The 16,931-nt window shown below is 44.2% G+C and overlaps 1 protein-coding gene across 2 annotated transcripts in view; it reads right to left on the minus strand.

The window, feature by feature from the left end:
• The window catches only part of col1a2 (collagen, type I, alpha 2), a 59,257-nt gene that overhangs the window by 9,354 nt on the left and 32,972 nt on the right, over positions 1-16,931 (minus strand). For both annotated transcript variants that reach the window (XM_038797562.1, XM_038797561.1), the window contains exons 29-41: positions 15,711-15,764; positions 13,582-13,626; positions 13,389-13,487; positions 10,845-10,952; positions 10,348-10,401; positions 10,167-10,220; positions 9,905-9,958; positions 9,639-9,692; positions 9,427-9,534; positions 3,299-3,352; positions 3,013-3,066; positions 2,127-2,288; positions 1,900-2,007 (exon numbers count right to left, since the gene is read on the minus strand). In XM_038797562.1, the coding sequence (XP_038653490.1) occupies positions 1,900-2,007; positions 2,127-2,288; positions 3,013-3,066; positions 3,299-3,352; positions 9,427-9,534; positions 9,639-9,692; positions 9,905-9,958; positions 10,167-10,220; positions 10,348-10,401; positions 10,845-10,952; positions 13,389-13,487; positions 13,582-13,626; positions 15,711-15,764 (1,008 nt within the window). The remainder of the gene's footprint in view (positions 1-1,899; positions 2,008-2,126; positions 2,289-3,012; positions 3,067-3,298; positions 3,353-9,426; positions 9,535-9,638; positions 9,693-9,904; positions 9,959-10,166; positions 10,221-10,347; positions 10,402-10,844; positions 10,953-13,388; positions 13,488-13,581; positions 13,627-15,710; positions 15,765-16,931) is intronic.

Genomic DNA, 16,931 nt, shown 5'->3' on the forward strand with positions numbered 1-16,931 from the left:
ATTTTATCACTTCATGCATGGCACCACGCAACTAATCTATTAACTATTTCAGAAGATGGAAAGAATGAGATGTTCATGATCCAGGCACAGGGGCAGGAAAGGAGGCTGAAGGAGCTACCTTTTAAAGTGGTTGGGAGGCGTTTTAGGCATCTGGATATTCAAGTGGCCAAGGATTGGGGGCAGCTTCGCAAGCTAAATTTGGGCAAAGCAGTGGATCAAATGAGAAGGGATTTTTGTAGATGGGACATGTTCCCACTGACGCTGGCGGGGAGGGGTCAGATGGTGAAGATGACGGTCCTTCCGAGACTGCTTTGGTTTTTTTTCAGTGTCTCCCGATTTTTGTCCCAAAGGCTTTTTTCAGAAGTACGAATGTGGGTTTATATGGTCTGGTAAAACCCTGAGAGTAAAGAGGACACTCCTGCAATGGACCCACGGGGAAGGGGGCTTGGCTCTCCCGAGCTTTGTTAACTAATACTGGGCTGCCAACATATCGATGGTCAGGAAGTGGGTAGTAGGGGAGGGGCCGGTTTGGGAGTGGATGGAAGCAGCATCCTGCAAAGGTACGAGTCTGGAGGCTTTACTGACGGCGCCCCTGCCGTTCTCGCCGCCTTGGTACTCCACAAGTCCTGTGGTGGTGGCAGCCCAAAGGTTGTGGGGGCAATGGAGGCAGCATATGAGACTGGAGGGGGAATCAGTGTGGTCACCGATCTGTGGCAATCACCGGTTTGTCCCGGGGGGCTGGATGGGGGCTTTAAGATATGGCAGCAGTCAGTGATTGAGAGGTTTGGGGATCCATTCATCCAGGAGGGCTTTCCGACCTTGGAGACATTAGAGGAGGAGTTTGACTTGTCGGGAGGGAACGGGTTTTGGTACCTTCAAGTGCGGGACTTTGTACAGAGACAGGTCCCAACTTTCCTCGCCTCCCGCTAAGGGGACTACAGGATAAAGTTCTGTCAGAAACTGGGGTTGGAGGTGGGAATGTTCCGGAGATATACAGGGAATTGTTAGAGTGGGAAGGGGCCCCTATCAGAGAGGTGAAGAGGAAGTGGGAAGAGGAGCTAAGAGGGGAGCTGGAAACTGAACTGTGGGAAAAAGCCTTGAAAAGGGTAAATGTATCCTCGTCCTGTGCTAGACTTGGCTTGATTCAGTTCAAGGTAGTCCACAGGGCCCACATGACGGTAGCTCAGATGAGTAGGTTCTTCGAGGAGGTGGAGGACAGATGTGGGCGGTGTGGGGGTAGCCCGGCCAACCATGTTCATATGTTTTGGGCATGTCCGAAACAGGGAATTCTGGCAGAGATTTACAGACGTTATGTCGGAAGTCCTGGAAGGTAGGGTAACTCTGTCCAGAATTAGCAATATTTGGGGTGCCGGAGGATCCTGGGGCAAAGTGGGGGAGGGAGGCCGATATCCAGGCCTTCTCCTCCCTGGTGGCCCGGAGACAGATCCTGCTAAGCTGGAGGGACTTGGAGCCCCCGAAGTCAGGAGTGTGGGTCAGCGATATGGTAGAGTTTCTCAGTCTGGAGAAAATCAAGTTCACTCTGAGACGATCAACACAGGGATTCGCCCGGAGTTTACCGTTCATCGATTTCTTTAACAAAAACTGAACGTCAGCAGTAAGGGGGGAAAGGGAAAAAGGGGTGGGAGGAAAACTGGAGGCATGGTAATGTTAAATAAGGATAGGGAACTTAGTATACGGGTAATTGGGGATAGGACGGGAGATGTGGGGGATGTGGTTTATTGTTTGCTGTTATTTTAGGGGGCATTTGTGCATCGACCCACACGGTTGTTTTAGAAATGTCAACATGTTAAATTGTGAAAATTACAAATGCTTCAATAAAATAGTTTCTGAACAAAAACTATTTCAGAAGACACTGTTTGATAAAATTGTTATACTTACATGTGGACCTGAGACACCTGGGAGACCTGAATCACCTCTTGAACCAGGAAGACCATGTACACCAGCCGAGCCAAGAAAACCTTGAGGACCAGGACCTCCTGGAGGACCCTGAACAGAAATTAACATAAATTAATAAGTAACAATGTTTATTGAAGAAAGTAATGGAAATTATAAAGTTGGATATCAATTATAAGGTTATATTTTACGATTAGTTCAAAGTAACTTACAGAAGGGCCTGTTTCACCAGCTGGACCTCTATCTCCAGGTACACCATTTGCTCCCAGAGAACCTCCTGAGCCTGAACGACCTTGTGGACCTGTATCACCTCTTGGACCTTGTGGGCCAGGATTACCAGTTGGACCAGGGGGACCTTGTGGACCTGCAGCACCCTATGAAAGTGTAATGCATTAATCACCAACACTTATATTCTTGATTGCACCTTCAAATGCCTCATGATATAACACATTTTCTATTGTTCACTCCCGAATAGAAAACATGCTTTTTCCTTGTTGTCAAAACCAATCTTCAAGGTCTACTATATGATGTATTTTCAGAATATGCATTCCAAAAACTACACATGGATGTCCTCTGTTTTGGTATCAACTTTGATGGAATATATTCCGATTGATGTCTCTTATGGATATAATTATGTTAAAAGATAAATGCTAGAAGTCTTCACAGTATGGTCTTAAATTTGCATGATCAATTACATGATTATTTAACAAAGGTAATAATTAAAACAGGGAACAGGAAACAGAAATTTTTGAAAAGGACAAATACGGAAACACTGAACATATCAAAAAACTGTGAAGAAAGGAAGATAGGATTATTAATGTTTCAGGTTTGCCCCTTTATCAGAATTGACAAAATTATCATCTATGTACTGAGGCTTGATGGATGCTGGTTTTGACCTGGCAATATAAACTTTCAGTCTAGATTTACTATTCAGAGCACCAAACCCTGAAGTTATTTTGGTTGGAAGAAATAAATATTGCAACCATGCATCAGCAGACAGATATCATTGCTAACATTAACTTGATCCACTTAAATGCTTCCCATCAGTTTAATCACAGTGTCAAAGTTAATTACTAAATATCAGAACAAAATACTTACTGCTGGACCTGGAGTGCCTGCTCTACCAGCTGGACCCGAAAAACCTGTCATACCCTAGAAACAGTAAAACAATTAGTTGAAGTTAGCTATTTATATACCAAGCCACCTTTCTCAGGCTGAAAATAGGAATTAAGAAGCATTCGATCTTACCACCTAAAAGCTACATCTACTCTGTCAAACCCCACAAGAATTTTTCTTTTTCTATGAAATGTTATTTTTCAACTCTATAGAATGTAGCCCATTCAACTCAATGAAATACTTGAGGTACAATTATTAGTCAACTTACTGTTTGTCCAGTGGAACCAACAGGTCCTTGCAAGCCAGGAACTCCAGCAGGGCCCTGAGGAGCAACAAAATGAGAGAAATACAAACAACTGAGATTAGAATTGGCATTGTGATAATGAATATGCACAAGATCGTCACCAGCAAGTTATTTCCTGATCCTGCAGAAAGCTCATGTTACCGATCTTCATTGCATGCCACTGTTATGGTGGCCACAAAGGACATGGGGGATCATCAATAGATCTCACTGTGGGCTCCGTTGAATATGAACTTCCCTACTGAGTGGCTGGGAACTCGCCTAATGGAAAACAAGCAATGGGAGTTTAAAACCTGCTGCTTCAACCTGGGCCACATTCTCTTGTCTCCAGCTGGGCGAAGTTTTACATTGGCAATGAGGATAAGAAAAGTTTTTCCTCCGAGCAATCTTCATTATTGAGAACGAGCAACTTCTTTGGTTAAAAAAAAGCCTCTCTTCGGAAAACATGAACCCTATGATGTAAGTGGGAAAGACTGGGCCCAATACACAGAACACATTACGTTACTTTTTCCAGGTTAATAATATTGAGGGAGATGAAAAAGAGAAAGTAATCTTACTGACAACATCCATGACCTTGACATTTAATGTGATAAAAAGGTCTGATCTATCCAGATGCCCCGACTCAAAGACCTTTAACAAGTTAGTAATGCTGTTAGAAACTGCTATGATCCGAAGCCCTCTGTTATACCCCAGAAATACTGCTTTAACACAGCAGGGGAACCCTGGGGGAACCTGCCACTGATTCTTTGGCCCAATTACAAAATTTGGCAGACAATTGCAAATTCAGACCATCCCCAAACGAAACATTGCAAGGCAAATTGGTATGCGGAATAAACAACCTGACAACCCAAATAATTATTGGCAGAACTCAACCTGGATTTTTAAAAAAGCCATTGAATTAGCTCTTATCACTGGAAAATGCAGAAAAGGGCCTCAGGAGTTACAAGGAGCATCAGACAGCAATGTCTGCCAGTTAGGGGAAGGGGCCTTGTGTAACAGTCGTCATCCCTCAACTGAGGATGCTTGTGTAAGTAAGATGTCAGATAGCTAGGAGGAGGAACCTGCCTGCAAGCAAGCCTCGTTAACGGCTATGGAGGTGACCGTTGCCAGAATAGAGCAATAGCTCGAAGCTGACCCCATGCCCGTCCCTCCGGATAATGGGGTCACGGACTCTGAGATGGAAGCAGAGGAAGCTGGTACCCCAGAGAGGACCCCACTTCAGGAACTCTCAGCACGCCCTCTGGAATTCAAGTTCGCAAATTTGGTTCACACCACCAGATCTGGTCCCACCCTTGACTGACATCAGACTGACTGCCAAGCAAAGGAAAGGACTTCCTCCCAGCAGGGCTTCTGGGGGAGAAACGGACGTAAGGCGGGGGAGGGGAGGGCATGGGGAGTCATCACTAGATCTCCTCGTGGGCTTTGTGGAATATGAATCTCCTTATAGAGCAGGCGGGAGTTCGCCAAATGGGAAACAAGCAGTGGGTGTTTAAAATCTGCTGTTTCAACTGGGCCGATATTCTGTAGGTCACCGGGCTGGGATTTGTGTGCTGTCAGCTGTGGCTGCGGCCTATTTCACTATGTAAATAAAAGGGTATCGTGTTGGTGAGATTATTACAGTTACAAAATTACTCCCAACATTAAGTCACCAGCAGACATTGGGGGCGATTCTCCGAGCCCCGCGCCGGCGTGAAACGCAATGGCGTTCACGATGGCGCAAACACTCGGGCTCCATTTGGGAGAATCGTCCCCATTATCTTTTTGATTAATTGTGGTAACATTATTCAGCATGTGGAGATTAGACAATGGCTATTCAAATTCAATTTGTACAATCTGCAATATTATTGCTTTGCACATGTGATAGAGTGAATGCTGATTCGTGTGATTGCTCTCCTCAGCATAAATCAGAGTGGACAATTGAGCACTGATTTTGAAAGCAACAAGTGGAAATGTATTCAGTGTATCATTTAAATCACAACCGGCATAAAATGACAGTGGGCAGCTTGTGTGGTAAATGAATACAGAAAGCAGAACCTGAAGCATCAAGAACATTACTTCTTGTAGATCGAACTGAAACTAGCTTCTTCGAGATTTCAATCATTGCCTGAATGAAGGCCTGCAATACATCTTGATACAGTACACCAGTGACAGCAAAGGTCACTGTAATAACTGTGCCTTGGAGACATTCCTGGCAAGCGCTACAGATCTATGAAGTGTGAACCAACTTGCTGTGCTTGTGGCCATCACAGCCACAGCAGATATTGTATTCTGCCAAGCCGATAATTTCATTCCTTTCTCAAATTGACTTGCAGCACCAGAAGAGTAACATATTTCTCAAAGGTGCAGGAGTCACTGTATGCTTCTTGCCATTCATTTCCATATACATAATGTAATGATCTATATGAACTGTAAGGGGTTTTATTGACTAAAAATGCAATTAGTTTGCTGTTGGCTCACTTGTCTAGACAGCTGGTTTGTGATGGACAGTAAGGCCAGGAGCGCAGGTTCAATTCCCGTACCGGCTGAAGTTATTCATGAAGGCACCCCCCCCCCCCCCCCCGGCCTTCCCAACCTTGCCCCTTACCTGGGCAGAGGTGGGGCAACATGGTGGCACAGTGGTTAGTACTGCTGCCACTCTGCGCCAGGAACCCGGGTTCAATACCAACCTCGAGTGATTGTGTGGAGTTTGTATGTTCTTCCTGTGTCTGCTCCGGTTTCCTCCCACAGTCCAAAGATGTGCAGGTTAGGTAAATTGGCTATGCTAAATTGTCCCTAAGTGTCCAGAGGTTGGGTGGGCTTATGAGGATAGGGCGGGGGATTGAGCCTGGGTAGGGTGCTCTTTCAGAGGATTGGTGCAGACTTGATGGGTCGAATGGCCTCCTTCTGCAGTGTAGGGATTCTATGATTCTATGCCCCTCAGGTTAAATCACCACCAGTCAGCTCTCCCCCTCAAAGGGGAAAACAGCCTATTGTCATCTGGGACTATGACGACTTTACCTTACCATTACCAGCTTAGAATTATACAAGTTAATGGCCACCTCCCAGGGAACTTGCACAACATGTTTCTATTGAGACTGGTGTGCTGTATCATTGTTCATTGGAAGGAAAGTAAGGTTGGAAGTTTAGTTGCATTTGCACCTTTAACTATCATAGCTTTTGTGAGGGTCACAAAGAGTCCAACACAAATTTGTGAGTCAAACAAAACTTAACTTTATTTACACTAATATTTACACAGCACCAGTAGTTCGCTACTGATCTTCTCTCTAGCCGGTATCTAACTGACCGGCTCTACTTATACAACAGAAAAGGTTAACGATTGCCCGAGGGAGCTTATACTCCCCACGATCCATGGGGTAACCAATTGTCCCTACCCAATAGGATCTGTACAACAATAGCTCATTAAACTTCTGGATTAATAATAGATACATTAAAGTAATGAGCAAAAATGCTTAAATGGCGACAGCATCAATTTTAGATTAGATATCCTTCTCTCCATTAATGTTCCTTATTCATGTAATTTGTATATTTGAATGGAGGCAGCTGCATGCTACTCAATGGGAATACAGCTTGTTCTTTAAAATATTTTTCGCAGCACCAATGTTCCAATGATGAGTTCCCAAAAATACATGCCGTAGGGAGACCACCTAACATATTTAAATTAGGCTAACTGCAGAGCCAGCGTTGAGCCCAGCAGGCTGGTGGAATTCCTGCCACCACACATCTGCTGATGATACTGCAGGAGAGGAAAGCCTCGGCTTTCTGGATGAAAGCAGTATTGACAACCTTCACATGGCTCTGTCATGCATTATCAAGGGTTCCCCTACAGACACCAACGTTGCTAACTCATTCCATCCCTTGCCTTGTAAATCAGGCATTTTGATGGAAGGGTAATATTCTGTCTTGCCAGTGAAGAGGGAATCTGTACCCTTGTTCCCTTTATCAAAGCCCCACGTCCATGATTCCTCCAGTGAAATTGCCTAGGAAACAGCTGTACTGAGGTGATAAGCACAAATTTCATAACTTAATTGGTGCTTAGTGCATTACAAAAAGGTGCTGGACAGAATTAATGCAATTAATATTCCACTAGCTATTGTGCGCTCATTATAGGGCACAGAATTGGGTATTAAATAAAAATAATAAAATGTGAGGTTCAAAATGTACAAAATAATGCTGAAACAATGGGTTGGATTCTCCGGTCCCCCAGTCGCATCTTCATCTGCGGGATGCCGTTCGCTGGTGGTGGGATTCCCTCTTCCCGCTGCGTGTCAATGGGATTTCCCATTGAAACCGCCCCATGCTGCTGGGAAACCGGGGGGCGGTGAGCAGCCAGCGGGGAAAGCAAATCCCAATGGCTGTAGAATTGCAGCTCATATGAGCAATATTCACTTGTTTCTTTATTGCCAAAAGAATCATTTCTTAGACACAAACATACATACCAATTAGAAGAAGAGTAGGACACCTGGGGCGGGATTCTCCGACCCTGCGCTTGGTCGGAGAATCGGCAGCGAGCCGCGCGAATCGCACCATGCCACCCTGACGCCGGCACGTGATTCTCCGCAGAGCGGAGAAATGGCGCCGGCGTGGTTGGCGGGGCGCTGGTCGCGGGCCACCGATTCTCTTGCCCGGATGGGCTGACCGGCCGCAGGAAAAGAGCTGAGTCCCGCCGGTGCCGTTCTAACCTGCTCTGGGCCAGCAGGACCTCAGTGTTTAAGGGTCGGGTGGCGGCCTTTGGTGGGGAGGAGGGGTACGACTCTGGGGGGGCCTCCGATGTGGCCTGGCCCGCGATCGGGGCCCACCGACCGGCGGGCTGACCTCTGTGGCTGGGGGCCTTCTTTCCTACACACCGGCCCCTGTAGTCCTGTGCCATGTTGCATCGGGTCCGGTGCGTTGAAGGAGGCCACTGCGCATGCGCGGATCCGCGGTGCACAGTTCGCGCCGGGATCTGCAGCTGGAGTGGCGCGAACCGCTCGAGCGCCGTGCTGGCCCTCTGTAGGGGCCAGAATTAGACGTAGGAGCGGCCCGTTCACTCTATCGTAAAACGCGACGGTGTTTACAACGGCGTGGACACATTGGAGAATCCCGCCCAAGGTCTCTTGCACCTGCTCCGCCATGCAATAAGATCATGGTTGATCTGGTTTTAACTTCCACTTCACATTCCTGTCTACTTCTGCTGTAAAGATATTCATGAACTTTGCCTCAACTACCTTTAGAGGAAGCGAATTCCAAAGTTTCACAACCCTCAGAGAAATTACTCCGTCGTAAATGGACCACCACTTATTTTGAAACATTGGCCCTATTTCATCTCACATGTTTAGATCATGCAAGCCTGACGGGGTAAATGACATAGATAAGTTGCGGCACGCATAAGAAAATTAAATGATTATCTGGATATCAATCTAAATTCTATGCTGCACAAATACTTTATCATTAAAATAAGTTGTGCTCTTTAGAATTTCAGCAATTAACAAAAACTAGTCCTCAATGATATTTTATCCTCACAGTCAAGGGTATCTTAAAAATAACCAAAACTGTCCTAGAGTTGGACAGTTCAGGACCTTCCTCTTGTTCACTGCTGCATTGGTTGCAGTAAGAGTAGTGGGTGGCAGCATAAAATTGGACAGGGATGCAGTAAGGGCAGCACAGTAGCACAATGGTTAGCACAGTTGCTTCACAGCTCCAGGGTCTCAGGTTCGAATTTTGGTTTGGGTCACTGTCTGTGCAGAGTCTGCACGTTCTCCCCGTGTCTGCATGGGTTTCCTCCGGGTGCTCCGATTTCCTCCCACAGTCCAAAGATGTGCAGGTTAGGTGGATTGGCCATGATACATTGCCCTTAGTGGCCAAAAAAGTTTATGTGGGGTTACTAGGATAGGGTGGAGGCATGGGCCTAAGTAGGGTGCTCTTTCCAAGGACCGGTGCAGACTCAATGGGCCGAATGGCCTCTTTCTGCACTGTAAACTCTATGATTCTATGAAGTCAGATTATTGCCCATTCTTTTGCCAGATTATTTATATTATTTTGATCAATATCTAGATGTATAAAGGGAAACATTTGAAATGAATGAATATACTCTCATGACTTTATGTCAGGATACTTACCGCAGCACCAGCGAGACCAGGTTGACCAACAGCACCAGCAGAGCCGACCTCTCCTTTGCCACCAGGGACACCTTTCTCACCTTTAGCACCACTGTGTCCATCTGCACCCTACATAGGAGAAAAAAATAGAGTTAAGGTGTTTTAAAAATAGACAATAGTTTAAAAAAAGTAAAAATAATTAAAATAAAATAAAAGTAAGTTTTGAAACTTACAGGTGGACCAGCAAATCCAGGAGGACCGATACGACCAGCTTCACCACGCTCACCCTAAGCAGAGTAAAATCAAATCAGATTATCTTATTGTCCGTGCTCCTTCTCAAGTAGTAGCTTAATTGAAATGTCGCAACTAGGACTATTAATTACAACAGATGTTTTAATGCATTATCAACACTTGATAAGATATTTAGAAGAACATGAAATAAAATACAAGAATTCAGTCTAAGTTCATTTTATCACTTGTTCCTGTGTTTTCTACTTACTGGTGAACCACGAGGTCCAGCTGAACCAGAATGACCAGAGGCACCAGATTCACCCTGAAGAAAAAAACATAAGTCAGCTGATGGTGGTAATAAAAAGGTATTGAGATGAAAACTATTATGAGAAGGACATCAGAGTTGAAACATTAATAAGCACAATAGTGATATTTATGTCCGTAATAAAAGATAGCAATGGAGTTAGAGACGATGACATTAATAGAAGGGACATTCTGATCACTTCTCGTGTAAGCTTTCAAAAACTTACCCTATCACCAGAAGGACCACTGGGACCAGGAGCACCGACAGGACCAGGAATACCCTATAAAATAGGAGCATGATAATATTAAGATAAATCTCAAGATAAGATCAAGGTTAGATTGATGTGCACGCATGAGTGCAGCAGTATTAAAGTCTTAAACCGATGCAGAAAATTATGGGACACTTACCCGTGGACCATCCATGCCTGCACTGCCTTGAGGACCAGCTGGACCTGAGTCACCCTAAAAAAATATACATGGCGAGTTAGACCAACTAATGGGTTGCACATAAATAAGAATACATATTGTTACTTAATATCTGTATGAATTATTTTATGCTTAAACTGCTACTAATTTTATATTTTTTTGTGGAACATTGATTGCTCTGGCTGAGCTGAAGTTGTTCTGTATACATTTCCACCATAATGTATCTTTTAAATAATTTTTAAAATACTAAATGTTAGAAACATACAGAATGAGATAGACTTATAAAGATTCTCATATGAAGCACAGAACATGAGTACATTTAACAGTTTTTATGTACATTGGTGGTGGTGCAATGTGTTTGGGAGACAGAGGCTTAAAGAAGCCTACACTACAAATCAACTAGCGGCCCTTAAAAAGTGAAAACATTGAGATATTTTCACAGTTCAAAAATATAAAAAACACCATTAAAAACAACTTACCTTTTCACCTTTGATGCCAATGGAACCAGCAGCACCTCTCTCACCTGGCATACCCTGAGCACCGTGAGCACCTGGGTGACCAACCAGACCAACAAGACCAACTTCACCCTGATAAGAAATAAAGATCAAGCGATGACAGTTTTTAAGAGTTAGTTAATAAAACATCACACTCAAAGCACTGAAAGCTCCCTTGATACCTATTTCTCAGAAATCCAGGTTACCACATAAGATCCCATATTTAAGAAGGCTAATGCCAGTTTCAGGTGTTCACTCTGGATAACTAAGGGCAGAATCTTCTGCTGATAGGTTATTTTCAGATGTTGACACCATCTCCAGGTCCTGATCTCACATCGACTTGTAATTTGCACTCCCATGTGATCTTTTGGGTGGTGACCTCCAGTAAGGATGTCGGGTGAGCTTCTGAGGCTGCAGGTCCAGTCAGGTGACCAGAAACTGTGGACAGCTGGCAACCTCACTGGGAGAGGTGGGCACAGTTGAGGGAGCTCGGACACCTCAAGTTGGAAGTGTCATTGGAAGCGTGAATGAAATGCCGAAAATAGAGATCTGAGTACTCTAGAAGAAGGAAACCCCTCCAGAGGATTGGTGCCATCGGCTTTGAGTGTAACCTTTCATGCCCAAAAACCTAACTTTGGGCATGCTTCGATTGGTTTCACTGGTCTGCGGCCTGTCTCCAAGAAGCTGCCTGGCTCTGCACTCATTGGTGATACCAGGAAGATCCTGGCAGACTCCCCACCGATTCCCCCCTATTGGGCACTTAATAGGGCGAATTGACTACCCACTGTTGCCTGGCGGTTAGCCAGTGACATGTTGACCCCGCCTCTGGCAAACCCGCCCAGAGGTGGGAACGGGTCGGGGAACCAACCCAATGCTGTCATCTCTGATTTCGCTCTCCTCCCTGCCTGCAGACTTGTCTCCGGAGGATTGGGGAATTTCCATCCGAAAGGTCAATATGACATCCAGCATATCACCCGCACAACTTAAGTATGGCAGATGGTGATATGAAATTTGAATTATGCCAGAAAAGTTGCAGAATATACATTTGTCCCCCTTTAAGTCCTCATTATTTTATGACGTGTGTTTAAATGATTTCAAAGAAATCCTGTAAACAATCAAGGAGCTGATACCAAAGCATAGACTTGATAGTGAGTCTCCTAAAAATATTCCATTAGCTAGTAAGAGTTAAATTGTGGGACGATATTATCAGTAATGGGAGAGAAGGTATCACTTCTGAATGGCTTTTATTATTTCCCCCTGGAGGCTATGGCTGCGTTCATAGTATAGTGGCACATCGCCAACCCTAACTGGTTTCACTTCATTGTTCCTACTGCACCCGTCCTCCCCTCTTCCCCCAAACCCATTGTGGAAGGTTTTTATTGTTTTATGATTACAAACTGAGATTCCCATGAATTTAATAGAAATACTGTCCATCACCTTTGAACTGAAACACATCTTTATATTGAAACGGCAGTTACAATGGGAATGTGATCTAAATCCAATATCGGGCTAGCTGACTCCAGAACAAAGTAGGGTGAGGGTCACTGGGAGAGTTTCCACACTCTCATTGAGGAGGTAATTTGGGTTTTAATATTGGATTTAAACTAAACATGTATAAGTTTGGTGTGAAACTGGCAAAGAAACCTCATTGAGCCTAAACTAATTTAAATGCATTTTATTCACAACCAATTGTGCCATATATATTTCCTTCTACATATTTCCTCAATCAAATCAATCCATATGGCATCAAAAAAAACTAATTTTACTCTTGTGAATTCACAATTGACCTAAACCCCTGATAGAATATAATCAAATATCTAGGTTAGATATCTGAGAATAGGGCGGCACAGTGGCACATTGGTTAGCACTTCTGCCCATGGTGCTGAGGACCGGGGTTCGATCCCGGTCCCGGATCACTGTCTGTGTGGAGTCTGTACATTCTCCCCGTGTCTGTGTGGGTTTCACCCCCACTACCAAAGGTTAGGTGGATTGGCCACGCTAAATTGCCCCTTAGTTGGGGAAAAAAATAATTGGGTTCTCTACATTTATGAAAAAGATAGATATCAGAGAATGATTCGATATTGCATAATGTAGCATTCACAAACCAAGTAAACATATAAATTGACATTTTCAAACATTTGTAAATTCTGACTTTGAATATATTTTTTGATGGAAGGAAAAATACAGATGATTTGCTTAGCCCAGATTATGATTTAGTAATGATCTGTATTAAGATGAATTCAAACGAAACCTTAGAATTTTCAAGTAAAACAAACTACAATAGAGCTTTCCAATTAGATCTACATAGGAGTCAAATGATCACTGTGTGACAGTGTTCTGTTACAACTTAAAATAAAGCTGCCAGAAATCCATTAGTTAGTTGTTGAGTGAGTTTGGGAAACATCAATTGCACATTTTTGATGTCTGTGATTAGATTTCAAGATATCAACCAAGCATCTTTCTTGTTTTGAAAGAACATTTAAAAGCAGGCATCATTTGTTCTGCAGAGTTTTTTTGCGTTCAGCATACCTTTCCACCATCAGAACCAGGAGGACCACTGGCACCACGAGAACCAGTAAGACCTTGGGGACCTTTACCACCTCGTTCACCTGGGGGACCTCGTTCACCCTAAATAGCAAAATATGAACCACAATGCTTTAATCATGATCTCATTAAATTAAACAAACAAAGTGTGAAAGTGCAGAAGAAATGTAAAATTTACCTTTGTACCGGCAACGCCTGGGCTACCATTGTCACCTCGGACACCCTGTGGAGAAATAGCATGGTAATAAGTAAGATATTTTGGCATCGTAATGCATAATAAAGTACAAATTGTAACTTAAAATATCTTAAATTTGACCATTGTGGTGAAGTTCTTTTTCTGAATGCTATTGTAATGATTTATTAAGCCCTTCAGATTTACGATATCATCACATACAGCTCATAAAACTGTTATGAATGCTGAAAATATGGGATAAATTTCCATCTTTCTTTTCTGGATTGTAACTGGTGGAATGGATTGTCCACCCATTATATCGACCACCTAATTTTAATTCAATTGAAATTAATGAAAACCAAATGGGCTCTAAGGGCCTTACCAAATGATCAACCAGCTGGTGAGTATGAAAATTGACCCACAATTCTTTCAACAAAAACAAATATACATTAACGTCAATAGATTGATTATTGTGATAGTTTGCTTATGTTAGGACAAATGTATAAATTTTAAAGCATAATTGTCCTTCAACTTTGTTCAGTTTGTAAAGACTATTAGCAAAGGTGATTTATTGATGCACCATTTGTTAATTAAATCAAGGTATTGGAGGTAATTAGACAAATATTGTTCTTAGTGCAGCTTCGCTTCTCTGTGGATGTCATCACCCTTTTCCTGCTGATTTCTGGCCTGTCAAGGTTTTGAACTGGGCTGCCATACCCGCTTGTAGTAGACAGGAACCTTGTGAATTCATGCAAACTGAGGTCTGATGCGGCACGGTAGCAGTGGGTAGCACTGTTACTTCACAGTTCCAGGGTCCCAGGTTCGATTCCCGGCTTGAGTAACTGTCTGTGTGAAGTCTGCACATTCTCCCTGTGTCTGCGTGGGTTTCCTCCGGGTGCTCCGGTTTCCACCCACAATTCCTGAAAGACGTGCTGTTAGGTAATTTGGACATTCTGAATTCTCCCTCTGTGTACCCTAAATGTGGTGATTCAGGGTTTTCACAGTAACTTCAATGCAGTGTTAATGTAAGCCTACTTGTGACAATAAAGATTATTATTATTATGTATAGGAGTCTAGTACATCTTCAATACTGCAACACCTGCGCATGTGCTGTGCCAACACTGCCCAGGAGACCTTGATGTAAAGTGGCCAGACGATTGGTCCTTAAAAATACCATTGAAACCTGCTCGAGAGAATATTCCAGATTGTTTTTCCTAACTACATTGGTGGGCAGCTTACCAATAATATTTTAATGAGGTCCGATCATGAAAGTAGCACGGGCCCCCAGTGTAAATCATTGGATGGATCTGTTCTAGCTTTTCTGCTTAATGTCTGCTCAATAAACTGGATAAGGATGATGTATTTATTTCAAAATTTATATTAGTATAATTTTGTCCCAGACACTTCAGATTATCCAAATTTAAACATACATATGGGGCAGGATTCTCCAATAATGGGGCTATGTCCCCACGCCAGTGTGAAAACCAGCGCCAACCACTCCGGCGTCAACGGCCCCCGAAAGCGAGCAGTTTTCCCCTTTCTAGGGGGCTGGGTGACGCCGGAGTGGTACCCGCAGCTCCAGAGCCGGCACCGTAGGGCCGGCGCGAGTTCGCTGGCGTATTTCCGCGCATGCGCGGGGGTTCCCTTATCTGTGCCGGCCCCCATAGGGCCTGGCATGGAGTAAAGTAGGCCCCCACGGAACCATCCCACCTGCCGATCGGCAGGCCCCGATCGCAGGCCAGGCCGCGGTGGGGGCTTTCCCAGATCGGATCAACCCCCCCCCCCCCCAACCCCAGGACGGCCCCTTCACACTTACTTTCCAGGTCCCAATGTGTGTGAGGTGAATAATCCATGTCGGCGGGACTGGGCCAAACACGTCAGCCACCTATCGGGGCCTGGAGAATCGCTGGGTGGGCCGCTGCCAACGGCCCCCCGACCGGCGCGGCGGGAATCTGCCGGCGCCCGAAAAACGGCACCGGAGAATAGGGAAGCCGGCGTTGGGGCAATGGGGACGGATTCGCGCCTCCCCCCCGGACATTCTCCGACCCGCACAGGGCCGGAGAATCCCGGCCATAGATCAAGTTATTTCTCATATTTTCTCTCTCCTGGAATGAATGGATAATTGGTTGCCATACCTGATTCCCAGATTTTCCAGGTTCTCCAACTGCACCAGGAAGACCGGGGGACCCCTATGATAACAGAGAAAAAAACCTTTACATTAGTACATTTTGATTACAAGACCAGATGAAAGCGACTTCATTCAAGACCAGTAGCATAATTCAGAACATTTACAAAATCTTTATAATTTAAGAATAAAAAATATTTTTTTTTAAATCACCTCATTCTACATTAGAGTGCAGAAATTATTGCTGGAGATGTAAATGCATGCATTGCTTCACTTGCTTGTACCAACTTCCTCTTTATAATATTTTCAGAGGAATTAATTAATTAATTGTTCAGAGTATGTTAAATATTTGTACATTAATATTCTTAACCATAATCCTTGAAGAAGAGAAAACCTTATCAATCACAGCCAGTCAATCCTCAGCCATATTTAACACTTAACAACCCCCTCTGTATTGTCATTTCAAAAACAAATTACTTTAACGCAAAAATTACATTTCAGATCAATACATCTGTTTTATTTAATTGTCAAAACATAAAATGCTGCATCCTTGGGGAACTGAGGTTTCGTTAATGTGTTTAAAGGAGCCTCAGAAAGCTAGAAAAGGTAACAGTTGGCTAACTGCTGCCTGCAACAACTTGCTGTAGGTTCAAAACCAGCATTGGTTTCTTTTACTTCCACCAATAATAGGATATTTATAATTTCCTAATTCATTGTTTATCAAGTAATTCCGACACAGTAGAATTAAGTGATTGTAACAACTCTCAAGGCATGATTTACGGACTTCAAACTAAGTCTGCTATCAGGCTTGTTTACTGGGGTGGTATGTAATGGCACTTTGCTGTTTTCTGGGCCTCGAGCTGGGGGGGGGGGGGGGGGGGGGTGTTCTCTCCGCCGAGGCCACACATAGAGTGGTTCCCTCCTAGTGAGCTGATCTCGCCAATCAGGAAAGGCTGTTCGTAGATTGAGACGCCATATTGACTGGCAGCACTGATCTTCCCCCCCAACCTTTCAGCCCCTCCCCCAACTTTATCGACCCTTTCTTCCAACCCCCAAACTTGGGGAGGACCCTGGAAAAACCCCTCACCTCCACGCTAATTAGCAATACTCCCCTGGTAGTGCCAACCTGACAATGCCACCAGGCACTAGAGTGGCACTGCCAGTACAAGGCCGGCAGTAACAAGGTACCCAGGTGCCATGGGGACAACCAGGTTACCACCCTGCCCTGTCG

The sequence above is a fragment of the Scyliorhinus canicula genome, chromosome 5, assembly GCF_902713615.1.
Source record: "Scyliorhinus canicula chromosome 5, sScyCan1.1, whole genome shotgun sequence".
Lineage (NCBI taxonomy): Eukaryota > Metazoa > Chordata > Chondrichthyes > Carcharhiniformes > Scyliorhinidae > Scyliorhinus > Scyliorhinus canicula.